Source organism: Lissotriton vulgaris, chromosome 1_1 (genome assembly GCF_964263255.1).
Source record: "Lissotriton vulgaris chromosome 1_1, aLisVul1.2, whole genome shotgun sequence".
Taxonomy (NCBI): domain Eukaryota; kingdom Metazoa; phylum Chordata; class Amphibia; order Caudata; family Salamandridae; genus Lissotriton; species Lissotriton vulgaris.
Window position 1 is genome coordinate 543,353,526 of NC_141685.1, and position 27,709 is coordinate 543,381,234.

The window sequence follows — 27,709 nt, forward strand, 5'->3', positions numbered from 1 at the left end:
GATGGGGAAGAGTCAACCATGTCAATCTATGAAAGATGTCCATATTGGAGAATCACTGTGTACAGGTTAGTAACTTGCTTTTTTTTCATAACTTTTTTTCTAATGTAGAGAGCTTTTCCACTATGCCCCTGTGAAATATTGTGCTGTTTTCTTACTTTGCTACAGTGCAAATTCCTTTCCTTTTATTTTTACAGCAGTAAATGTGTATGCTTTGTTTTCATAGGAGTATATTTGTGCGCATTTGCCAGGTATGAAACGATTTGTGGAATGTTTGGGCATACTGACAAATGTACTAGTTTGTGGTGGTTCTCTACATAAATCATGAAAATTCTATGTGAAACGGACACTGTTCAACCCATGCTCTACCCTTACTACTGCAGACAATCTTATTTGCTGTATCAGCCGTGACTGAAAGTGTTGTTCTTGATAATGTGAATCGGGATCAAAACGTGCACTCACAAATCAGTTATTTGAGCTCATATTCTAGACACAAAAAAAGAGAATGTGGCTTCGACTAAGGCTTTTCATGCCACTTAAATCTACAGCGCAATAGATTTTGTACTTTTTGTATTAGTTTCTTACAGGACTTAATGTAATGAGCACATTTGTAAAATGTATAGTTAAAAGGAAATATGATACTTCTGTCATTAATTGTTTTTGACACACTGTGGACAGAGGTGGAGGAGGATATTAGGTCTCTCTTTAAGATATGTAATGTTAGACAAATTATACCAAATTTAACTCTGACCCGAGCAGCTGGTCCAGATAACCTCCCGGCAGTGATTATGAAGATCCGACCCGACCTGACTGGTAGGCAGAATTCTTTGTCCAAATGTTTATCGGCATTCTTGACTCCGGGCAGATGCCTGAAAATTGGAGCGGGGCAATTATCAGACCCATACATAAACGGGGAGTTATAAAGATACCAAAAAACTATAGGTTAATCAATCTATTGGATGTGAGAGAAATGATCATTGCGCAAATAATTTTGGAAAGACTTAAGTAATGGGATGAAGTAAACCAGTCTGTGCCTCCTGAACAGGGGGGCTTTAAGGAGGGCCACTCCACAATCGAACTTTGCTTCTCTCTCTGGTCCATTACATGGAAGACGATGGAGCAGGGGGGTAGTCTGTTCTGCTGCCTCATCGACTTTCAAACGGCATTCGGCCTAGTAGACCAAAATTGTTTATGGGAGACATGGATCAGGTGGGATATTCACAAGGGTCACTTGGCAATAATACAGGGCTACATAGTCACAATTGGGCCCAGTTCATCTTGTATGCAGAGGGACCTTGTCACAGACGATCTTAATCAGAAATGGGTTAAGACAAGGATGAGTCCTGGCCCCCTTGCTTTTCTCCTTATTCACACCAGACTTGCCAACTAGGTCCTCAAAGGAAGCTGAATGTGTTCAGGGAACATTATTCAGTGAACATTGTAGTCATAAAAAACCTTGAAGTAAATTTGGAAAAAAACAAAGTCCTGAGTTTTGACAAAAACATTTAGCTGGTTCCTGTGCTCCACAAATCTGGAAATGGTAAATTAGCACAAGTACCTAGTAATGTGGTTTGAGAAATCCCTAAAGTGGCATGTCCATCTGGACATACTGAGAATTTGGACCCTGACCTCAGATAGGGGTCTGAAAAAATGTTTTAAAAAAAAAAGACTACGAAGAAATGTCAGATAGACCTGTTTTGTAAGCTTGTACGCCCATGACACCACCCCAGTTCCAATATGGAGCTGAATTGTTATATGTAAGTTGTAAAAGGGGGTGGGGTGTCAGAGGGAAAATGTTTAAAAAACGTATTGTCCCTACCCAGGTCATCTATGATCCAGGCAGTAAGAACAGAAACCAGAATGGCATATTGGGATATAATGGCACGTATAGCACTAATAAGATTCTGGCAGCACCTGGGTTGGGAGAGGAGCAAATAATATATCAATGGTGCAAAAGTGATACTTCAGAGTGAACTGAAGTGGGCAAGGGGGGTCGGGAAATTGTAACTTTGGCATGCAGGGACATCAGTCAGTCAGTCAATACATCTTTATTTCGGTTAACAAAAACAATAAAAGCAAAGCAATACAGAGATTCATTATATACACATTAAATACACATTAGAATTTGAACAGAAATAAGATATACACACAATTGCAGTTCAAACAATCTAAAACAGTTAAAATCTTTGATACAAAGAGAAAAGGTACAACAATCTGTATCATAAATATAAGGCCCAACCCTATTTTCAGACATTCCTCATTAAATTGTGTGTCCTCCTGATAGTGAATTCATTAGGGTGAGTCTGGTTTTATTTATACGCGCTGCCGCTACCAAAAAACTGGCTACACTATGCGTGACCTGCATAGAATCAAGCATTTGTAAATGAAGGAGGGCAGGCCTCACCTGTATGAATTTTAATTCCTTCAGAACAGGGTATAAAACTTTTTTGCGAGCTACCTGAAAATGCTCGCAAAACATAACCAAATGAAGCGTGTCCTGTGTAGAGAAGCTATCACAGGTGCAGGGTGGAGTATCTTCAGGGGTCCCCCACTTCAGATTGGTACCTAGTGTGAGGTGGATGAGGTTAAACCTGAATGTAACTAGAAGGAAACGATGGTAAGAGTTGGTCACGTACTTCAAATAGGGTTCCATGACTGGCGAGATCACAAGTTGATAGATTGATCTCACCATAGGTTTCTTGAGTTCAACTTCCTCCCTTTCCAACTCAAGTAAGTTAAGGAAGTTGCGCTTTATCCACCCTACATCCTCATTTCTGAGACCCTGTGGTGATAGATACATTTCTGGACGCCCCAGCCTCACGCATGCCGCTCTAACATACGCAAGCCAGGGTATTCTATCTGCTCCATCCAGGGCCATACAATCCTTGAGTATTATGTGGTTAAGCGTGATCTCCTCATTTAGCCAGGTTTTAACCCATCGTAATAAAGGGGCCATTTTTAAGTGGTCAGAAATATACCCCAAGCCTACTTCACAGTGGATGGAATATGTAGGGGATGATTGAGGGAGTGACAGGAGGGATCGTATGAACTTATTTTCTACGATTTGAATCCCTGATGTTGGGACGTAGCCCCATATATCAGCCCCATATGAGGCAATTGCTATGCACTTTGATTTATAAATACGGATCATAGGCTCCATGGGTCTTGCACCCAATCTTTTTGAAAAATTCATAAGGGCTGTGGTTGATCTTGCAACCACGTTACCCTTGAGTTTCAACTGGGGGCCCCAATTCCCTCTTTCATCAAATAAGACCCCTAAGTAACAAAAGGAAGGTACCCTTGTGATTGGCATTCCTTTGCATGTAAATGTTTTGATCTTCATAATTTTCCTGCGTGAACCCAACAACCATTACGTGGGATTTCGAGGAGTTGATTTTTAAGTCTAAGGCCTCCATAAAGGAGCCAAAATGATCTAACAATCTTTGGAGTCCATTGCCGCTTCGAGCAAGTAGGACGGCGTCATCCGCGTACAGGAGGACCGGTATGACAGTCCCTCCCATACGCGGGACGTCCAGGGTGGCCAGATCTAAGGATTTACCCAAAGAGTTGATGTAAAGCTTAAATAAGAGAGGGGCCAGAATGCAACCTTGTCTGACCCCTCTTCTTGATCTAAATTGCTCAGTACATCTGCCCTCCCTTGTTACCCTAACAGAAGCCGACAAGTTTTGGTGAAGATCATTTAAGAAATTAACCAACGCAGTGTCCAAACCCATATCCCGCAAATTAAACCATAATTTAGAACGGTTAACCAAATCAAATGCGGAAGAAAGATCCATGAAAGCCAAATATAAAAGCCCCTCCTTCACCACTGTGTACTTGCTAATAATAAAATGAAGGTTTAGGCATTGATCCATGGTCCCCCTGTGTGCCCTAAAACCGTACTGGAGATCAGAGAGAACCCCACTCCCCTCAAGCCAATCTCTGTAAGATTACTCTGCCTAAGATCTTTACGGCAGAGTCCAACAGGGGGATTGGCCTGTAGCAAGCGGGGTCTCCCCTGTTCCCTTTCTTGAAAATCAGAACGATAATGGAGGTTGACCAAGACATTGGAGGGCCTACGGTGAGTATTGCATTGAAGACATTTGTTAAAATTTTGGACCAAAATTGTGGGTACAAAATGTAAAGATCTGCAGGGACCCCATCCGGTCCAGGGGCCTTATGTTTGCTAGTATCTTTAATCGCCTTTTCCACTTCAGCGATGTTAAAGTTATTGAACATATAGTTTCGAGGTACAACTAAATCTGGGGGAGTAGAAACCCCTTGCTCAATGTCATAGATGTTTCTAAAATGAGTTAGCCAACTCTCATCTTCAATTACACAGTCCATATCTGTTTTCCCTTCCTCAGTAAAAAACGACTGATTGATGATAGCCCAGAATTTTTTGCTGTCTCTCAACACATCAACGGATTGTAGGTGACCCCAAGCTTCTTCCTTAATTTGATTCTTGCGATTTGCAAGTGCCAGTTTGTATTCCTTACGGAGGTTCGCCACGATTAACCTATCCCTGGGTCTACATTTCAGCGCTTTAAGTAGGGCACTATGGGCGAGTGAGCACTTTTTGTCAAACCATTTAAACGCCTTCTCACAATGTGAGCCGTTTCTAGACTCCAAATTCTTGGAAACCCGTGCGCATATCTCTACATAGGCATCCACAACTTCAGCCCCTGAGGCAGAGGAGTCTAAGCAGACAGCCATATTATCCTCAGTTTCCTGTGCAAGTGTTTTAAAAAAGGTTTCTGGGATGACCCTCTCCCATTTTATCCTCCTGCCCTGCCCTCCAGTTGACAAGTCTTTAGAGGTCACCACGCTTGATTTCCTGCCATGCAAGAAAATCTCAGGATCTATAGCCAATAAGACAGGATTGTGGTCACTAAAAATTGCGGTCACTACACTGTATTCCTGCGTTTTGGCTAACACCTCAGGTGAAACAAAAATATAGTCAGTAACTGTGTTTGCGTCCCTCCCAATAAATGTAGGTGCTCTGGTCTCGTCGTTACCTAAGCCTGGTTCGAATAAGTTTAAATTAGCAAGGAGACTCTCAAGGGCATCACCCTCCTTACTATGTTCAAAATGGGGGACCCCCTCCACAGGTGATCCTCCGTGTAGATCATTATAACAATCCCCCTCACAAGGGTGAATATTAAAATCTCCCATAATAACCATCTCTGGGGCAGAAGTGCAATCATGTTTGTAGACTGACAGAAAATCTGCCAGGGCAATCAAATGCTCCTTCTCAGATGAGCCGGCCCTGGAATTATAAAAATTAACAATTAAAAGTTTTTGTTGGTCCGAAGTGGTCCATTCAATTATCAATGAATTCAAAGGGGTAGGATCTATTTTTTTAAAAACCCCTACCAAGTTAAGTGAGAACAGTGTAAGCAGGCCCCCTTTAGCTCTTCCTCTCTACCCCGGTACTGCTGGGGTTGAGAAACTAAGAAAGCTGTCTAATGAAAAACTGGATGATATATCCCATGTCTCTTGAAAGGCCAAAATATCATATTGCTTAACAAAGCCCTGCCATAAAGGATCAACAGTTTTTTCACTTAGTCCAGCCACATTCCAAGTTAGCATTTTGCATCATAGACTTATTTTTTCTTCATGTGTGCTTTTAGCTCCAGTTTGTAGTGGACTTCTATTTCATTGACTCTGGTTACTATGCAGTGCCAAATTGATCCATTTTACATTTATTTCTGAGTTTCTTTCTGCATCTTTTTGCAAGATTGTACATTCATTTTTCCCTGGAGATCTGGCAAGTGCGTTTCTTAGGACTGATACAGTATTCGTCCCTACCTTCTTATGTTTCGGTGGAGTTTCATTTCCTGCAAAAGGACTAGGGTAAACCTCTGGAGTTTGTTTGGTGAGTATTATACCCCAGGTTTTGAATAACTTTTGCTCCTTCATTATCTGATCGGCTATAGATATTGAGGACAGTGAGATTAAAGTTGGGGACTGGCTAAACCGGTCATCATCCATAAATTGGACAGATATGATATCATTAGATACAATGTTATTGAGGGAAGGTATAGATTTGAAAAGTCGTAGTAAATTCCCTCGATTAAGGATATCATGTCTTCCTCTAGAGCAGAATTCTGGTGTCAATTTGAGTTTCTCATTAGTTTCAATATTGTGTTGATTTACAGCCTCCGTTTTTTTAGTGTGTTTCATTGTACAAGTTACTGTTTTATTACCATTCACGCATTTAATCTGCAAGTGGTCTCGTTCTGATAGTATGTCCGGACTACTTTCTGCCCTTCTCTCAGTTAGGGTAATGTCTTCTTTTTTTATATTTTCCTTCAAACAAGCTTTGAGATGAGAATTCGTTATTTCCGACTCTTTAGTAGCAATGCTTCCATTCATTGCATCAGAGTTAAGAGTAGTTTGATATCTTTCAGAGTTAAGAGTAGTTTGATATCTTTCTTCCTTATTCAGGTTTTTATTCTGGATAGATCCCATTTGTAGATTCTCTGGCATACTGTTTATTAATTGTACTTCCACTTCTCTATATTCTTCCCGATCCTGGTTTTGTAATCCATTAGTATTTATCGAACCATAAGCGTTTACTGCTTTTTTTCCAAAGATAGGGAAGAAGTTGTTAGGTCCGGGGATAGAAGATTTAAGGTCCTTTGGGGGAATACTTGTGGTATGCACCTTCTGTTTCTCATTTTTTCTTGCTTTACGGAGTTTTTTCTTTTGGCGTTTTGTCATTGTTGAGAATCCATCCGGCTCGGCATCAATCAGATTTTGATCGTTTTTGACGAGTTTACGCGGAGCTTCACACGGGGTTTCATTGTCCTGATAATCCTTTACCTGTAAAATATGTGTATTAACTGGATCATCAAATTGACTTATTAATTGTTGTGGCCCTACGGGAATAGAATTGCCCGTACCATCCCCAGATGTAATTTTTTCCCTTCCCATGGAATTTGTGATGTTTGTTTTGGGATTGTCCTTACTGTGATGGATGGTTCTTTTGGCATCATCTATTATGCTTGTTAAGACCGTAGGTAAGACTGAAAGTTTATCCATGATAGGCACATAGATGCTATCTGAGGAAATGTTTTCGTTGTCTCTTTGTGCTCCGACTATCAGATCGTTTAATTGGGCCAGTTTGTTGTCTATCCCAGCCACATTATTTGCCATCATTGTTAAAAGGTCGATTTGTATATCCATTTTATTTGATTGATAGTGAAGGGCTTCCAACGTGAGGGTAGATGTTTGGTAAAAAATATCCCAGGGTTTGACTACGCCCTGATGTTTTGCTCCAGTTTCCAGGGTTTCATCTTTGATATCTTCAGCTCCCACGGAGTCTACTGTTTGCTCCCTAATTTCAACCTTGTTTACACTGTTATCTGCCACTTCATTAGATATATTGTCAATCCAAATGCTCCTTTGGGATTCCGGTTGATAGTCTGGATGTATTTCAGTTTTCTTAGTTACCTCAGAAATTATGCCTGCCCTGTTTGTAATCTCAACGTTGACTTCAAGAGGGACCCTTTGTAATGTCTGCTCCACTTGTTCAACTTTATCGTGGCAATCTTGTTGGTTAGATCCCACAGGTTGCGACAGCATTTTGTTTGCGGTATTGATAGCCGGGTTAGATGTTACAGCTATATTACTTTCTATCGTCATATGGCAATTTCGTATAGCTTTTGAGAATTGTTCTTGAATTTCCCCCGGCTGTTGGGCTGCTGTTTGTATTTCTAAATCCACAGATTCATTTTCATTCCAGGCAAGCTCCTTTTGGTTCAAATATTTGATTTCTTTGTTGTTTTTTGAATGATTTAGGTCATTAGTATTAGTATTAGCATTAAAAGGTTTCATTGGTGTTTGTAATTTATCTTTATTAGATTCCATTGTCATTGACAATATACCACCCGCAGGATCCTTCAGAAATTTAAATTTATCAGGTATTTTTTGAGATTTCTCGAATATCCGAGCGATCGGGCTTATGAGAGATTGGTTCTGTCCTGGAGTATTTATTTGTAATTTTTTTACCACATTTGATTGCTGTAGTTTTTTTGTGCGTTTAATTGCTGCTCCCACAGTCCTTACTTTACCTGATCTCATATTTAGGACTTAGCTTTGGTTATATAATTACTGTAGCTCCTTGTGGGAAAAAATTCCGGTACAATTGTGACACTCCGATCCTACCTACTGTCTACTCTTATCAACACTTAGTTAAGCGTAAGAAATCCCAAGCTCCTCAATGCTCTCCCACGCCTGTCTACTCCATATGGCTCTGGAACCTGCCGCTTGCTGATCCCAAGGCCTTAGGTTCAGTGCAGTTAACCTGGTAAGGGAATACAGTCAAACAGTCAAACTAGGGACGCTCAAATTTACTCTTCACCTCCTGTGGGTGTCCAGGACCTTCTATTTCCTTTTCCTTTTGTTACCTATTCCTCCCCCTTTATGATCTACACCAGGAGGGAGCTCCTAGAGGGGTTTAAAACTCGTCAATCAAGACTCACCCTCGTTGCTCTGCTTCCTCAGCTCCTGATCAGGGAAGAGCAAGCCTGCCAAAAGCGCTGGTCTGCTGCTGTCAGGATTTATTCCACACCCCACAGTGAATCTCACTCAAGTCTCTCTCTCGCTGAGCTCCGTGGTTCAGTAAGTTCAAGCTCTCTCACTGGGCTCCGTAATTTGGTGAGTTCACACTTCCATTGAACTCTCCTTATTTTCCCCAGACAGGCTGTGTGAAGAAGGGCGGAGAAAGGCGACAAATTTCGGGGGGGGGCTGAACCTTTAGTTAGTATGCAGAGTGGTGTTGCAGGCGCTCTTAGAAGGGGTGAAACAACTGGAGGGCCTAATTACCATGCAAATGGTCTTTTAAAGACCTGTTAAACGTTCGGGTGCGGCTCTGTGTGTGCCCGGGATCTGTCTCATCCCGGGCTGCCACACACGACGGGGGGGGGGCTGAAGCCCGGTGAGTTCAATGGGTGTAGCGCGCCTGGTACTACCCAACTGTTGGCTTAGTAATGAATTACTAGAGTTAAGAATTGGAATCAACTCTTGCTATGCAAACGATAGAATAAAAGGGGCTATGATGGATTCTGAAGGGAGGTACATCTGTAACCTAGGCACAAAATGCAATATTTCGCTCATACTATTAGACTGTCTAAAAGTCATTGTTGCATGCAAATTGCTTTTTTCACCCAACCTTTTTAAAATATGGTATCAAAAATCATGCACAGGCTGTAGACAGGTTACCTGACATGCGCTTTCTGGATATAGCATGTGCAATTGGGAGGTTTATGCTCAAAGCTAAAAAAAAGGTTTTAAAGTGTATAGAATTGGAGCTTTTAGGTATGATATTTTATGATGAATTGTACCCAGCTTAGAAAAACAGAATCATTAAGGAATTTGCACTTAATGGCACTTTATGTAAGGTTTTGTTCTATTTTATACAGTTTACTTAATGGGATGGTATTCATGAAAGATTTAGATGTTTTCTAAATAAACATTCTTTTTGACTGACTGACTGAAATTGTCTTTGAACTTAAATTCCAACCATTTGGTATAACATTTATTGGGAACTATGTGATTGGCCAAAGTAGGTCAGTGTTACAGAAGAATCAATCCTAGTCTCAGATCCTCTGGGTGGACTAAATACACCAATAGAGATGGGTAATTCTTGCCAGCCTCCTGTTCTTGATGGTGTTCATGTTAAAATATTTTTTGTGCTCATGTTTCCTTATTTCCAGTTTGCTAAAGTCAGTTCTGTTTTTTTAAATCCCATTATATTCTAGGGGTTGGAGATTGTATTTCGAGCCGGGTTAGCTGTCCTTCAGATGAATCAAGCTGAACTCATGCAGCTTGACATGGAAGGCATGTTACAGGTAAATCAGCAAGCAGTATGTTTTAGATGGATCTCAATTGCTAATTGACCTGTTCTATAATATTGGAAATGTTGTCTTTGTAGCACTTTCAAAAGGTCGTTCCACATCAATTTGACGGTGGACCTGAAAAATTAATCCAAGCATCTTATCAAGTCACTTACAATTCAAAGAAGATGAAAAAGTAGGTGTGATAACCCTTTAAACATGATTTAAAAAAATCTTTTTGGTTATTTTTTCCTCTGAAGTGTGTTGTCAAAATTTGTAAAAGCTTAACGAATGGCAGTGCTCCTTGTAAGTAAACATGTTGCATGTTGAATTTGGTTCATAGCTGTATTTTGGGAAACATCTTTTACAACGCAACCATTACATCGCCCTACACTTACAATGCAGTGATTACATCGCAACATCCTTTACAACGCATGTCACTACAACGCAGGCATTACAATGCATACCATTACAACGCACACCATTACAACACATAGTACCCCTACACTATCCAAAACTTACCCTACTCTTGCACCCCCTGGAGTTAGAATAGTAACTTTTACCCCTATACTATCCAATACTTATCTTAAATGCAATGTAATGGTATGCGTTGTAAGGGTATATTGCGATGTAATGGAATGCGTTGTATAGGTAGTTTCTAAAGATGCAATGTAGTGTCATGCGATGTAATGGAGTGCCTTGTAAAGGATGTTGTGATGTAAAAACTGCATTGTAAAGGCATGCGTTGTACATGTATGCGTTGTAACGTCATACATTCCTGTATTTTAGATAATATTTCAGTTGTCTAGAAGACCAGAGTATGTCTTACAGTTAATGTGTTTAAGTCATTTCTGCATTCATTTGGGAAAATGATTGTTAATCTGATATGTTATAATGTGTTTTTTAGTAGGAATAGGGCTAGCAGCGGTGCAGACTTCTCCACTGTCCCATACCTTTCCCAGGGTGCACTAGTATAACCTTGTAACACCCCCCTTCAAAGCAGAGGACAGATTATACTATTTTCCTAAAGCAGGCTTGGGGCGTGACGTGTCTTAAATTGACTAGTAAACATTTCCACCCTGTGTCACTTCATGGAGACTGGTTACTGCATCCGGTTTTATTCTTATTATAACTTGGCTTGTGCAGTTGATCAAGGACGTCAGTTTGAGAGTAGTAACCAAATAAGGTCCACAAGTTCTCCTCTGTCCTGGCTATTTCCATTCTCATTTGGTGGCAGGTCTGGAAACAGCTTATAATGTTGTTAATGTCAGTAAATTCCTAATGTCAGCCCTTTCGCCTGATAATATTTGGATGTTTTTATTGTTTTGAAACATTTTCGTAACTGTCTCATTCTTTATTTAGTTCTATACTGAAAAATTCTGGCTGTAAGTCATGTGTATCATGAGCAAGTAAAGGGTATCAAGAGCCCGAGAGCTGTGCTCCTTTTAGTAAACAAGCCCTCTCTTTTCGAAGGCTGTCTCACTGTTGAATCAATTCCGGCACCCCATCTGCCAAACAAGACCTCAATTCACTGTTGAACTTCAAGGTAGATCCAGCATCTCCTTCTGTATGCGGTACTGCAAGTCCATTGCACCAGGAGATCAAGCAATTCTCTCTATGCATGTTTTGGTTAATGGATAAGTCTCTTTGCTTTGGTGGTTCCAGAGAATTTGACTGGCGAGTCTAGCCCAGTTGCTCCTGTATCTTGGTAGATGCATCTTCTGACTACTATTGGCAGTTAAGAAGGAGACACTCGGCTCAAGTCAATGAACAGAGAACTTCAATAATAGCGCCTTGCAAACCCATGTGTTTTTGGTGCATCAACAGTCTCCCTCCAAGCTGGCCCCTTCTAGGAGGTAATGGATTTCGTGGACAACTGGACTGGCTCTTCTAGTCAATATACCACTGCTGCTAGACTGTGGTTTGGTGAACCCCGCCAAGTTCCCATTAGATCTGAGTGTAGGCTTTGCCTCAATACTATCCTAAGTCCATACAGTGGAATCCTCTTTGGATGGTCTTAATGCAAAACTGAGCACTGGGGATTTCTCCTCAAATTCTGATCCCCCCCTTGCCCCCGCCCCCATTCCAATGCAGCTTCTGCCATAGTATTTGTAAGTCGAAGCATCCCTGGAGAGCGCCCAACGCTAGAGAACGCCTTTATGCCACTACTGATGGTGCTCAGGTTGTCTTCGGTGCAGATTCTCTAGACACTGGTGTCAGAGACCCAGCTTTGGGTAGTAGTTTCCCCTTCACAACCTTTACTGCTCTTTCACTTAGTTGCCTTGCCCTGGTCCTGACTGATGCTACCATGTTTTAATGACTTAGCTGTTGGAAGTGGTGTGCATTGAGGACTCAATACTCAGATGTGAGAATTAGGGCTTCTGAGTACTGCGTTCCTATGCATCAATTATTGGACCAGATCAAGGTGTGTTTTGGCACTTTCCTGAAAAGGCAAGATCTTGTTCTTGCTTATGGACAAGGAGGTCATGTTTCTCCGTGATAATGTAACACGACCAGTACAGGCTGCATCTGTGTCAAACTATTGATGGATACAGATCTTTACTCCCAGGCAAGGTTCATAAAAAGCTTGTTCTTAACCTAGGTATAAAAGCTGTAGGTCAAAAACATTTGATGTCCTGGCACTTCATCAGTACAGGTGTCAGACTATAATGTCTGATTTTTCATTGGCTCAGCAACCAAACCTTTAGCTGGAGGAAGAACTTTCCATCCCATGATAGATTTGGTCCTCCTGCAGTACTAGATGGGCATGGTCATGGCCAAATTGTTGAGTACCATCTAAGCGGTACTGCTGTGAACAACTCCCCTTTTGCCACTGGCAAAGATGTCCCAGTTTTGCAAGTCTGGGAGTTTTTTGTGTCCTCTTCCTCATGGATCAAGCAATCCTAGAAGACATTTCAGAGTGGTCAGGCTCCCAGAACTTCAGATGATGCAAACATGTTCCAGTGACTTCCAAGAGGACATGCTGTTCTCCTCTACACCATCTCAAGAGATCAATTCAGCTCCAGGGAAGGGAAGATTTTCTTTCTCCTGTGATTATTGTTCTGAGATAATCACTCATGGACAAGTCTGTTTCAGCGGAGAAGATCTGTTACGCTCTACAGCTCCTAAAGCAGCCTCCATTCAGGCTACCTCAGCTCCGGTTTGCATCCCGAGACTGTCTGCAGGAAGTAGAGAGGCAATGACCGAGCCAGTCCAGCCTCAATATTTGCTATATTGCTACTCATTTGAGCCAGAGCTGCTGGCTTTGACTCCCTTTTTGGCAGTGGCCAAATGATGTAGCTCTGATCCTAGGAACAATCCAGATTTAAGAGGGAAAACAGTGCTACCAAAACAGAACGGTCTCATTTGATTTCAGTACGGCTTTGTGTCTTTACTAAATTCCTGGCCCATTAGTGGCTTTTTGAGGCAGCAAAAGTTTGCTCCTATCTATACCTAGAAGATTGTCTCATCGAGCAATGGTAAGAATGAGGCAGGTCCTTTCTGGCTATGACTCTTATGACACAGCCTTGGGTTATTGTTTAACTACTCATTGGTGCTATTCAAAAATATGAAAGTTCATAGGGTCAGTCCCTTACAACAAAGCATGTAAGAGCAAACAAACTGGCAATGCATCTCTCCGTTATCAACAAGATTATAACGGCCTGAGGCTTTTGGGTCTAAAAATATTCTTCGAATCGTTGGCACCCTATGCTCATCTCCACATACATTCTCTGTATCCACAGCTGGTAAAGCACTTAGATCAACTGCTGGACAACCTACCCAAGCCCATCTAAATCCAGCTGAAGAAGAAGCACTGTGGGATATTTGCCTCTTGGTGGGATTAAACTTTTGGCAGCCATGTCTGTAGTTTGTAATTACCATAGACTCCTGAGGGTCTATGGTTGAGTATACATTGGTGCAAATGTTCTGTCAATATTTTTTTAAACATGTCCCATTCATTTCTTCACATAAGCATGTTGGAGCTGAAGGTAGTCTTTCTGGTATTGAAAGCCTTCCTTCCGCTTGTCAAATCGAGAGTAATGAAGATTCAAAAGGAAAGTATTTACATTCCTCTCTTATGCAAGGAAGTAGGCTACAACTCAGTCTCAGATCTTTGATGGCTGGCTGCCATTGTAGGTGAATGGCCTTAAAACACGTCATGTTCTTCTTAGTTTCCAACTTTATGGGAGTAAACAATACCAAACAGACAGCTTGAGCAGGAATCTTTACTCAAGGCATCCATATCTGTTTGGAAATGGGGTGTATTACATGGTGTGGTAGTGCAATCTCACATGTAATACACTTACCAACCCCTTTATGACCCTTTTGTTTAGTTTGTCAACCCCTCAGCTCAACCCTGGCAGCTGTGGAACTGAGCAGCAAGGCTTACACAGAGGAACAAGATGTAAGCATTTAAACAGCACCAAACAAGTTAAGAAGAAATCGACATGACACTCAAGAAATCCAACACCAGTTTATAAAAAATAGACAATTTTTATATGAATTTAGACATTAGAACAAAGCAGATCCACCAGAGGGTTCTGGAGATATAGATTTCACGAGCAATAATAATTCGGAGCAATTTCACACAACCGCGAACGAGCCTTAGCAAAGGCAACTAATTGGACACTTGGAAACTTTTTCAAAGAAAACTTGCATAAGTGTCCTGTTGAGTGGGGCGACCAGCTCGGGCAGGGAACTAGTCCGTGGGTTCAACCAGGTCCTCAAGAACAGTTACCCTTGTAGGGGAAGCAGTCCTTCAGCAGTTCACATCGCTTTAACCACATTGTAATGAATTCCTATGGAATGATCCTGATACAAGGGATGAAGGATGCTCAAGATGCTTTAAGGATGCTTTGGATGCAATGCGGTCGATTGGGGGGGGGGGGATGTCTTTCTGCAGGGATTCCTCCATTCGCGAAGATGATGAGGTTCCTGGTTGCATGGTCAATGTCCCACAAAGTCCTCTACAGTCTGGATGAAGTCCAGTTGCTACTGGACTTATTTTTTGTCACAGTCACAAGCCAATCCTTCCTGGATTGATAACTCACCTTCGTGCGGTCCCAGCAATGCTTAGAAAGCACGCCGGGCTCAGCGAACTTGGATGCAACTTTGTGCCTCTGGTCTTGGTCCTCGGTGCTGCACCGTGCGGTGGTAGCATCTTAAAGACTTTGTGCTACCAACTTGCCCCAATTGGTTCTGTCTGGTCAAACAAATGACTTTGTAGTATTGAAAACGTTTAAAAAAACAATCATTTAAGTACACAAGAAGCTTTAACACACACAAAAAGACAAATTGAGACTGTTCTTAAAGAAGGAATGATATTTTACTTCATATTTCCAAAAATCTAAAATGATGTCAAGAATTACCAAGACAATAATGAAAAATGGACAGGCTGTCTGATAATTCAATTAACAAAGCAGCGCATGTGGACGTGATTATAGTGACAAAGTGAGTGAAGTGACATAGTGACAATAAGGTGAAATGATACTATACATATATTTACAAAAGCAAGGAATAAGGAAACAGTCCAATTACACATCAACAATGGCAGTCACCTTAACTAGGTAAATAAATTACAAAAATTGGTGCACTTGGGGACCTGTTGAAACATGGACAAAAAGGCGTCAACATTCGACCCTGACATATGGGGAGGCACACGAATCTCTGCACAGAGGTCTTGAAGGGAGTTCACCAGGGATTTAGTCCAAATGGTTATTATGGATAGCATCAATCGGTTCCCTGCAATTCGATGAAAGGGCAGATGGACGTTATTCCAGGTCCTCTCTGGTCTCAGCATAGTCGATTTCTTAGTTGGGAGACCAACACGTAAAGCATCAAACTGGACTTTAGGGTGCTAATAGGCAGTGGTGAATGGACGTGTTAATAGTGCCAAACGCTGCTTCGCAATAATTCATGGCGTGGCACAAATCAGAGAAGTTGGCCTTCGGCTGGCTGATTAAAGCAACAATAATCCCATGAATTATTGCGCAGCGGCGTTTGGCACTATTAACACGTCCATTCGCCACTGCCTATTAGTTACATTAATTTAGACTTGAGATACAAATCTGGCTTAATGTAACAAGTTGCTTGATACCTTGGAGTGCCCACTTTGGTCTCACCGTTAAGGAGTTAACACAGCTGAGGGATTCCCTGTGTTCACGAATTGGGTGACCAAATCTTTCCACAGTAAAACAATATTTTAGTGTGTTTTACTCTCAGGACATGTGAAGTGCCTGAGTCGCATGTTGCACCCTGCCTTTAGGACTTGGTAGGCATGCTAGAGGGGTCACTTGCACCCATGTGAATGGAAAGTGGTGGCATTGTCATTGCTTTCAATGCCAAAGTGGGGCTAGCAGTGCGGAACTGGTCTACCAAGCTGCAGTGGGTGACTTGGGGACTCGTTTTGCTTGGAGGACCTCCAGGGTGGCACAAACAGTGTTACAAGCCCTAGGATACATGTGAGAAAGTGCCATCTTTCTTGCACTGGTATGCCCCCACTTTTTTCTGAACTGCTGATGTACTTTGACTGAGTGTGCCCTGGGTTCCTGCCAACCAGGGCCTGTGTTCCTTCCCTAAAAACTGTGTTGAAACTAAAACCCAATTGGCATCTCTGGCCCCCTATCAGCCCATAGTAAATGGTACCCTAGGTACCCAGGGCATGGTGACCAGAGAAGACCCCTGAGGACTGCAGCACTTATTGTGCCACCCTCAGAGGCCCTGTACCCTGACACCCACACACTGCCTTTGCAGGCTGAGTGTCTAAGTACAAAACTAAACAAAGAGTCAACATGGCATACATCCCTGTGTGCCATGCCCACAGAACCCACTGCCCTGGCATACTTCAGTCACCACTCCAGCTGGGTGCCCTATGGTGTGTGGGCACAGGTGCATGAGCCCTGTGCCCCTACAGTACCCAGGGCCATTCCTGGGCACTGTAAGTGCAGTGATGCCATTAAGAGTATATGGTGCTGGGAGGTTGTCATTACGAACTCCACAGCACCATAATGGCTACACTGAAGACTGACGAGTTTGTTACCAAACTTCTCATCACATTAAACCTGCACTGATGCCAGTGTGGGATTTAATGTAAAATGCACCAGAGGGCATCTTAGAGATGCCCCCTGAAAACCTAACCTACAATCCACGTCTGGGCTGAGTGTATGCAGAGGCTGCCACACAGCAGACATATTGCTGGACCCCTGGGTGGAGAGACCCCCGCTCTCCTGGCCTGAAACAATGCACATCCTGGGCGAGGTGCTAGGTCTCCTCCCCCAGGATGGGCAGTGGGAAGCTTCAAAGGCATGCCGCCTCTGTGAGCTTCTCCAGACCATTTGCTGTACCCAGCAACTGCCCCCACCAGTTCTGACCCCCACTCTGGCGGAAAGACTGGCGGGAAAAACTACGTCCGGAAGGGGGGTGTGCCGGCCTGTGCCAACCCCACCACTCAGGTGGGGGAAATGAGGTGAAGCACAACCCCGGGCATCTTGAAGATGGGGAGCCCTGCACAATCACAGCTAGGCTCCTGCCCCCCCTCCCACAGGTGAGGAGCAGGGACGGGGGTGTACCCACCCCAGGACAGGGACCTATTGGTCCCTGCCATCGCCCTGCCTGTAACACCCCTAAATTCAGTATTTAGGGGCTCCCTGAACCTTCCTTTCTCAGATCCCAAAAAGAAAAGGAGAAAGAAGACTAAGAAGAAGAGGACCAGCTGTGCAGCTGCTAACAGGACAACAACACTGACTTGTCCCCAGCCCTACCAGCCTGTCGATCCTGGAACCTGCTCCTGCCTAAAGCCCGGCGACTCCTGTGGACAGCAATCTTGGGTCACCCAGAGGACCTGCCTGCCTTGACCCTCTTAAAGCATGGGACTCCCATCAGCAGAAACTCTGCTTCAACAACCCCCCTAGTGTCAGCCAGGAAGCTCCGGACCAGCCCACTGTGCACCCGCCGTGCCCGGCCTGTGCCAGAGTGATCCAAGACAACAAGGACGTCCCCCCAGCGACTGGGACCCAAAGCCCATTGCCCAAAGACCCCCCTCGACAAACCAGACGACGCCTGCAGACTCAGAACCAGGGGCCTCCCCAACCGCGACCACCTGAGGGTAAGCTTTTCCGACACCCAAAGACACCCCTGCACCCGGTGCCCTAGCCCCCTGTGCCTCCCTTTGGGGTACCTATCTGTGCTCCAAGATCCCAACTTACCTCTCGATGTGCTGGTCGCCCCTGGAGAGTCTCCATCCCCGAGCCTTCAGCCTTTGTTCCCTTTTTACCTTTTCCATTGGATAACATTGAGCGCCCGACGGCTCAAAAGCACCCTGCACCCAGCCGCCCGAGTACCGCGGGCTGTGCCACCTTTGTCCTATCTTGCTTCCCCATTTGTCCTAAGCAAGTGACCAGGAGCCCAGCTCCCACAACCGCGTGGCCTGCTAGCCAGCAGCCACCAACCAGAGGCCCCCTGTCCCCCATTGGATAACATTGGGCCTAACTACCTCTGCTCCCGGCCGCCCCTGCGCGGCTGAGGGTGAACCAACTGTACCTACCTGACACTGGGGGTGACCCCTGAGTCTATGCCCAGAACCAGAACTTTACCAGTCGAGTACTCACCAGGAAACCGGTAACTCACTTACCTGCCATTGAATAGCATTGACTGGTTTGACTCGAAAAATCTTTTAAGTGTCTACTTTTGAAAAAGTAAAATATTCATATAAAATCTTCCGAATTCTGAAATACTCACCTGTGATCAGGAGAGGAGCCAGTACTGTACCCGGCAGCCCAGTACCGAACTGCAAAAGTAATCCCTAGCGGGTTTGCTAGTAACTTGTATTTTCTCGGTAGGAATCCATTGTCTGCTTTTCTATGAAATTTCTTCTAAGTGTCTACTTTTGAAAACTAGAAATATTCTTTAAAAATCATACGAAATACTGAAATATAATTACTTACCTGTTTTAAGTTGAGACACCAGTGCTGGCCCCAGGAGCCCAGTACTGGATTACAAAAGTAACGAGATCGTACTTTACCTGCAACCTGAATTTTCTCCCATTGGATAACATTCCCAGATTTCAGTTGAAAAGTTTCTAAGTGTGAATTTTTAAAATAGCTTTTTATTCCTGAAAAATCACTACAATACCTAAAACGTTTTTGCTAAACTGTTTTCAGCTTAGACCCCAGGACTGAACCTAGGAGCCAGTCCTGGAATTACCAAAGTAATCTACAAAGTAATCAATTGTGTTTATATAAGGAAATCCATAAAGCTCAATGCTAAATTGTGTGTAGAATTGTGTTGCCTACTGCAACCCCTGTACCTATTGTATTTACAAAGTTTATAGTCTTTCTGCAAAGTATTCATCTGAGACCTCTCATATTGAGAACAGTATATTTTGATACCTGTTGGTTCTAGAAATAAAACAACATCTCTCGCTGGGGGGCTTAACTTGCGGGCCCTTTGCATCTGCCTGCGCTGAACGCTAGCTCCGCTGCCTGCTTGTCTCCCTCCCGCTGCCGCACCTTCAATCTGGAGCGGCCGCTTTGTGGAAGGGGACCTTGTTGGGGAACTACACTTCCCAGTCTGCCCTGCGGCGGAAGACGCCGCCGCCCGCATTTCGTGCGCCAGGAGGTGCATAAGACGCTGCACAGCCCCGGTGGAGCGGGCAACATCTCTCGCTGGGGGGGCTTAACTTGCGGGCCCTTGCATTCTGCCTGCCCTGAACGCTAGCTCCGCTGCCTGCTTGTCTCCCTCCTGCCGCCGCACCTTCAATCTTGAGCGGCCGCTGTGTGGAGGGGGACCTTGTTGGGGAACTACACTTCCTAGTCTGCCCTGCGGCGGAAGACGCCGCCGCCCGCATTTCACGCGCCAGGAGGCGCATAAGACGCTGCACAGCCCCCGCGTCGCGGGACCGCGTGCGGGCAGCGCCAGGAGAAGCCCGGGACAAGGGCGGGACAGTCTGTGGCAGTCCGGGGCTGGGCTGGGCCACATCCCTTGGTTGTAGCAGCAGAGGTGATCTATGGACTAATTTGTGAGATTGCCCAATTTTGATTATTTTATATTATTTTATATGATTATTTTATTGTAACTAGCAGGATTACGAGTTGGTTTTATCTTTTTATCACCATTTCATGATAGCTTTTGTTTTACAAGCATATTTTATTTCTTCTTTGCTAGCCCTATAATGTCTAAACAGAAGGCCGTTAAAAACCCTCCAGTGATAGCCACGATGGACAATTATTTAGTAAAAGTGGTCAATAAAATCAATAACGAGCGCAGTGGATGTTTATTGCAAACTGGATAGCCCTGAAGTCTCAGTGGAAGTGCCTGCTGAATTAGCTCATAACATGGATAGGTCTGATGTATCTATTGAGCCCCCTGTCCAGTGCTCGTCGGCCCCTAGAGTGCTGAGAGCTTTTAGGAAAGCCCAAACTAACCGGGGGGGAAACCGAACCCGTAACAAAAAAAGAGTAGAAACATCTTCTAATTGTATCGCTGGGGATGCGCAGCCAAAGGACAAGAAAGGCTCAGTGACAATGAACACTGACCAATTTGATCTTTTGGTCAGTATCATTGATGCCAAGGTAGAAAAGATCATCAAACCTCTAGTGGCTAAATTGGACCAGGTTTCTGCTGAAGCCATAAGTCTAGGAGGTCTTCTGGATACCCATATTGCCTTGGCCAAAAGATCTAGGGTTGTCGAAGGGTCCTAAAGTCCCCAAAGGTGTCCCAAAGCAACCTAAAGGGGGGGAGAACTGTAAATGATGAAGCTATATCTGTACCCCCCGCTTTGAATCTCCGCCTATCCCCAGTCAGATTAACCAAGCAGCTGTGGCAGTGGCCCCTGTGAGCCAGGTTGGGTCAATTAAGTCGATGAGAAAACACTTTATTAACCTCCCACCTGACTGTGCACCTTATGTGGTTGTTTTAACCAATGTTCCACCTATTGGAACAATCCCTATCAAGCACCCGCAGGAATCCCATGATTCATTAAAAAATAAAACAGTGTCATGGTTACACAATCACTGTGGGTTTCCACTTACCTATTCTGACCAAATACTAACTACCAGAAGGGTAGACTGGATAGGTAACTCTAGTAAGACAAGTAGGGGTGATTGTGTAATAGTTAATTTCAAACACCCTCAACATGTGGCTACAGTCTTGTTAAGGGCAGCTTCCTTAACACCCGATGAGAACAGCAGATGTGTCCGTCCTCTTGGCTATTTTTATAGTCACCTCATTAAATTGCTCCCTGATTCCAATAGAAGTAGTCTTTTCACCTCCTCTTATTGCCCGGTCCCTGGGATCCCTATGCAGAATAGATTCCAAATCTTAAGTACTTTGGAGTCTAACGATTGACCTACTCAGTTACATGGGCCCGCTTTGTGTGTGACCACGAACGTCCAGGTGTTTGGTATAAGGGAAAAGCATACTGATGTTGAGCCGACCATGGTGGCCAACAACAATCTGTCTAGTGACACTAGGAATATAGTCAATGGGAATTCTAATACAGGAGCCGACCTTAAAGGAACCATCTTACCTGGAAACATTAATAGAACCAGGGGTCTTAAGGGTATAACATTTATCCAAGGGGGACGCCTTGGGCTGGAATGATTTTATTAATACCTATGATATACTGTGTTTCCAGGAAAAATGGAGTAGGGAGGAGGTCAACTACGAGGGGTTTGCTTCCTATAATTTGCCACTTGAAAAAAGGGGGGGGGGCCCAAACCTCATATCATAGTCATACAGTTATTTCATCAAGACCAAATGCCGATTGATTAGACCTGGTCAGGTACTTTTATTTATACCGATTATTTATATTTTTTATTTATATCCTTTTTTTGGTGAGCGTATTTTCCATAGGCGAAAAAAATACTATACATTTAGGACATATACAGCATAGCATTACAAAGTGACATTTAGCAAACAAAACATAAATTGAAAATCAACAGTGCATCCAGTAAACACTAAACATTAAACATTACAAAATACATTTCATTCATATTTACAAATCTATTTCCTGTTGAAGACAAACTAAGCGACATTTGGTCACAAGAGTGAAGTAGTGTATAGTTGTTTTAATATATCACTAAATGATAAAGTTAACTCTTGTTGGAATATAGTCAATGAGAATTCTAATACAGGAGCCGACCTTAAAGGAACCATCTTACCTGGAAACATTAATAGAACCAGGGGTCTTAAGGGTATAACAATTATTAGCTGGAATATTGCTGGGTTGAAATCCAAGGGGGACGCCTTGGGCTGGAATGATTTTATTAATACCTATGATATACTGTGTTTCCAGTAAACATGGAGTAGGGAGGAGGTCAACTACGAGGGGTTTGCTTCCTATAATTTGCCAGCGCAGGGTTCTACATCTGGGAGAGCCGGATTGTAGTCAAAAGGTACATGACCGTGGGAGCACATGTTTAGATCCTCTGGCTCCTTGAGGACCAAGGCCGAAATGTATTATTACTTAATTAATATAAGAATGTTTTTGATGACAGCAGGACGTCTGTAGTTAAAGACTTAGCTAGCACTATTGATAATCTTAATGATCAAAATAATGTTTTTTAAATGTTAATTTGGTGGGGGATTTTAACATCCCGCTATGTGAATTATCAACCCAAAAAGTTTGTGGGGTTCTAAATAAGGCTGGTTCTGATGATCTGCATTTTAGGCACAACAGCTATGGAGATCTTTTGTTTAGCCTCATGGGCTGCTATGACCTGGAAATCCTGGAGTTCTTTAAAGATGTAAATGGGCAGACCATTCCTAGTTTTAAAAATTGGAGAACTATCTCAATAATTGACCATGTGATTGTTTCCTCTAATTTCGCCCCTTATTGTGCATCTCCTAGGATCGAAGTCACTTCTTTAAGTGACCACAATTATATTATCTTAGAATGTACCCTTTGGGGTGAGAGTTCTGTAGCAGTAGGAATACCAATGTGGAACCACACAGATCAAATGGTGTTAGTTAGATGGATAGGGGAAAAAGCTAACGAATTATTAAGTTGTATCGTTAATGAATGTTTGATTGATATTACCCTTATCCTTGAAAATAACACTGACTACGAGCGGGTTTTATCTGCTTTTATAGATATTAATTAATCTATTGATGCCAGGTTCACCAGACCTATTAGAGACGAGTGTAGAACAAGTCCAGGCTGGTTGGACCACGCGTGTACTGCTCTACTGACCGAGCTGAAACACGTACTAGTTAAAAAACCAAGGGACAATATTCTAATAAGTAAATTAAGAGTGGAGTATAAGCGAGCCTTGAAAAGGAGGAGGGGTGAGTTACAGCAGGAAGCTTGGGATTCCCTTAACCAAGCAGCGGAGTTACATAATAATACATTATTTTGGGCTACGGTTAACTCCCCTTTTCTTAAGGAGGGAAATCTACCTGAATTAACTTCTAATGTTCCTAGTGAAGGTTGGGTTACTCACTTCTCAAAAATTTTTGACACCGATAATTGTGTGGTCAACATCCCTAGTAGATGGCCCGTCTTCCCTTTGGATATTACTGCCACCGAGGTGGAGCATGGAATTTGTGCAAGTAAGGGGGGGAAAGCCCAAGGACCCGACGGGGTCCCTAATGATGTATACAAAGCAGCCCCTGAGATTTGGAGCCCCCTTCTGGCAATAGTTTTTAACGCAGCTGTCTGTTCAGAAGCCCTAAAACTTGGGGGGAATTCATTATAATTCCAATTTATAAGAAGGGCAGCAGGTCAGATGTTAAACATTATCGCCCTATTTCCCTCCTTGACTCCTCAATAAAGATCATGAGTAGAGTTATGCTGGTCAGGCTTGAAGAGTGAGTTGAACAAGAGGGCATTCTGGCCGATAGCCAGTATGGATTTAGGAAGGGACGGGGTACATTAGACCAGTGCATAAATCTTGATCTTATAATTGGTAAATATATAGAAGCCAAAGGCGGTTGTTTATATCTCTGCTTTGCAGATTTAAGCAGCGCCTTCGACATGGTCGACCATACTTTATTGTGACCAACCTTGTTACAGTTGGGAGCCCCTGAGGGCATAATCTTTTTTTCTCTCTAGGCTGTACCAAAAATTATTAACTTGTGTGCGTTACGGCCGCAAGGGCGAATGTACCCCCAAGTTTAGCGTCCAACGAGGCATTAGACAGGGTTGTGTTTTGGCCCGGTTATTGTTTATTTTATTTATAAATGAAATCAATGTAATTTTAAAGGGTGTAAAAGCTGATGACCCTAGGATCAAGGGTGTTTCCGTACCGGTGTTATTGTATGCTGATGACGCCGTGCTTCTCTCTAGAACTCCCCTTGGCCTACAACGTCTAATTGACAGATTTTCTATGTTTATTAAGGATAGAAAACTGGTCATTAACAAGGGGAAAACGCACACAATGTCCTGTGGGGCAAAAAGCAAATCCAATGCCTTTTTTATTGATTCTGACGAGATACAATCAGTAGATAAATTTGTTACCTAGTTATAACCTTCTCTCATGACAGAAAATGGTCCACCAAATTTAATAATATTAGTCATAAAATGGCGAAAAGCGCCCATGGTGTTTAAATTTGAGGCAAAAGTAGGGGACAGAAGAACCAGGGATATGTTACAAATTTATCAAGCAAGATGTGTCACAATTGCACTGTATGGGGCGGCTGTCTGGGGTCACAGTGTAACCATGACTTGCTGTTGGAGGAAAACTCTTTTTTAAAAAAAAGCTTTTGTGTCTACCTCCATCCGCCCCTACTGAGTTTACTCATCGGGAATTAGATATTGATTTCCTGACTGACTTAATATCCCTAAGACCACTTATGCTATGGCGTTCCATTTCACTCCAGGACGAAAGATCTTTTAATAGATCTATTATCGAAGATTGTTTTTCTTTGGACTTGTACAGTAAAATTCCCTGGATAAAATATGTCGCCGATTGTCTTTTGGAAATATTTAATCTAAATGTTTTGACTGACCCTAGGGCTGCATCTATGATATCTAAAGCTGAGTTGAAAGCTAAATTTTTGGCTAATAAGGCAAGTAAGCGAGCTTTAGCTAGTGGACCTATGTCAACAGTTATGTTTTTTAGCAGATACTCTTCTACTGAAGGTTTTCCATTCTATTTAGTCATGGTGACCAGGCCATCCCACAAGTTTGTACTAACCAGACTGAGGTTTGGAGTAGCACACCATCTAGTTGCCTTACCAAACCTTAAGAAACATCCTAAAGCCCCATGCTTGTGTGATGGCATATCTAAACTGAGCACCCTGCACTTTTTATTGTTATGTAAACTGTACACAAACTTTCGTATCGCCTATCTGAAACCGATGTTTGTCAGTTATGGTGTACGTACAGTTGATGAGGCAATGAAACGTATATTTAACTTGAAATCTGTCGACATCTGTTTTTATACTGCCATGTTTTTAAATCAGTCCATTAGTGCACGCAAAGGCATGCTATTTTAAATTTCATGCCTGTATCTGTTGGTATCGTTTTATATGTAATTTATAATTTGTCAAACTGTGTTTTTTACTATGTGCTTTTATGGTCATTTTATATGAACCGAATAAAGCTTCATGAAATGAATGAACAACTATATATTTTGATATAAAAACAATTGGCCTGGAGTCTTTGAGTGTGTGAAACCTTTTGCTGACTGAGTGTGTACAACAAATGCTTTACACTGTCCTCTGGTACTGCCTTACTGCTCGACCAAGCTACCACTTGAGAGTAAGGTCACACCTGGCTTTAACCTCTGTTATACCTCTGGGGTTTGTGGATTCTATACACACTGTACCTTATTCTGGCCCAGTATATGTAGAGCCACTTTCTCACAATACCATCTAACTTTCAGGCCCTGATGGGGTTCCGGTAGACCTATACAAAAATAATAGAGAACTTTGGGCCCCGATCCTCACACAACTCTTCAATGCCACACTTAAAAACGGTCTTCTTCCCTCCTGGTGCGAATCATTGATCGTCCCCATATTTAAAAAGGGTAATAGAGATAGCTGTGAATGTTATCGCCCTATATCTCTCCTGGATACTACCATTAAGGTCTTCGGACGGGTAATTTTAAACAGACTTCAAACTTGGGCGGAAGAGAACATGAAAATTAGTGATTTACAGTATGGCTTTAGAAAAGGGCTTGGTACAATTGATCAATGCTTGAATCTGCATATATTAATAGAAAATTATACAAAAGCCAAGGAGGGTCGAATGTTTTTAACTTTTATAGATTTAACTTCCGCATTCGACTGTGTCTCGCACAGTAAACTTTGGCTGGTTATGGCTAATCTGGGGGTAGATATGTCAATTATTAACTTCCTTAGGGAACTCTATTTGAGTGCATCTGCCAGAGTCGGATATGGGAAAAAACGGTGAATGTACCGAATCCTTTGGAATCGCAAGGGGAGTACGCCAAGGCTGTGTCCTGGCTCAGTTTCTTTTCACACTATACATTAATGATGTGGAGAAAACTTTATTGAACAAGTGCAGGGACATGCCGATGGTGGGGGAAAGATCAGTCCCAACCTAGTTGTATGCCGACGACGCTGTCCTGATGGCCAGAACCCCGCTGGCCATGCAAAGCTTAGTTACTTCCTTTGCAGATTTTATGGCAGGGTTGGATTTGAGGATAAACTGTTCAAAAACTTTCACCATGAACTGTGGTTTGGGTGCACACAAAAAAAGAAAGGTAGTTTTTTTATCGGTTCATCCCCAGTTGATTTTACTTCAACCTTCTCCTATTTAGGAGTTTTATTTGATCATACGGGCCTATGGAATACCACAATTAAGACTAGGAAACTATTGTACTGCAAATCAATTATGGCATTAAAAACTTTAGCCATAAAGTAGGCAGAAAACCAATCGGGGAAATGTTAATTGTGTACAAAGCTACCTGTGTAGCAATTGCGACATATGGCGTGGGTTTGTGGGGCCATGCAAACGTAACATCTTTACAGGTGGTGGAAAACATTTTTATGAAATATCTTATAGCCGTCCCCAAAAGCGTCTCCACATATGTTTGCCATGTAGAACTTGGGGAACCATACTTGGAAGATATTATAAAGACTGACCCAGTACTATTATGGCACAGAGTCTGGACAACTGATGAATGTGGGTTGAATCGCTTGATTATGAACAATGTGGTCGGGCTAGAAAAGAGTAGCAAAATAAGATGGTTGTGCTACGTGAGGAAATTCCTCACAGATTTGGGTATGGGGAATTATTTTTCCGACCCATCCTCTTTATGTAATATTTCAAGAAAGCTTTTGAAGGAGAAGTGTATTACCTACCTACATGATTATAGAACATTAATAGAAATGAAGAAAACTACGGTGGTGGCCCATGAACAAATTATGATTTCTAGGAAAATGCAGCCATATGTTAAACTACAAATGAGTAATCATGAGAGGTTTTTATTAACCCGTTTCAGATTTAATTTGTTGTTTAGGTTACTTAGTTTCCCCATTACGAATGACTGGACAAAAAATTTGATTAAGTGCCCCTGCGATGATTTGTCAGGACAATCAGATATTCATATACTTTTCTTTTGTAAATTTTATACAATGCCGAGACAAATATGGGTTGTTCCATTATTGAAGTCCATGGAAATTAATCGCTGTCTGCCTGCTTTTTTAGCTGTACAGAAGCTTGATAACATTTTAACTATTGTATGTATTTCCTCATTTTTAAAGAATGTTTTTAAATCACGTAAATCAATTGTATCCTGAACTATGACGAGTTGATCTTGGTGTATTGGATGATTTTTTTTTTTTTTATATTTCTATTTATTGAAAAAAACAAGCAAGGCATGTACAAAACATAGGAATATAAGGACTCTACGAGGGTAGAGCATTATATCATCAAACATTACAATAAACAATGTATTGAGGGA

At 42.5% G+C, this 27,709-nt stretch overlaps 1 protein-coding gene across 5 annotated transcripts in view; it reads left to right on the forward strand.

The window, feature by feature from the left end:
* EVI5 (ecotropic viral integration site 5) overlaps positions 1-27,709 on the forward strand; it is a 1,064,947-nt gene that overhangs the window by 426,608 nt on the left and 610,630 nt on the right. For all 5 annotated transcript variants that reach the window (XM_086953930.1, XM_086953933.1, XM_086953929.1 and 2 more), the window contains 2 exons: positions 9,765-9,854; positions 9,938-10,035. In XM_086953930.1, coding sequence (XP_086810056.1) covers positions 9,765-9,854; positions 9,938-10,035 — 188 coding nt within the window. The remainder of the gene's footprint in view (positions 1-9,764; positions 9,855-9,937; positions 10,036-27,709) is intronic.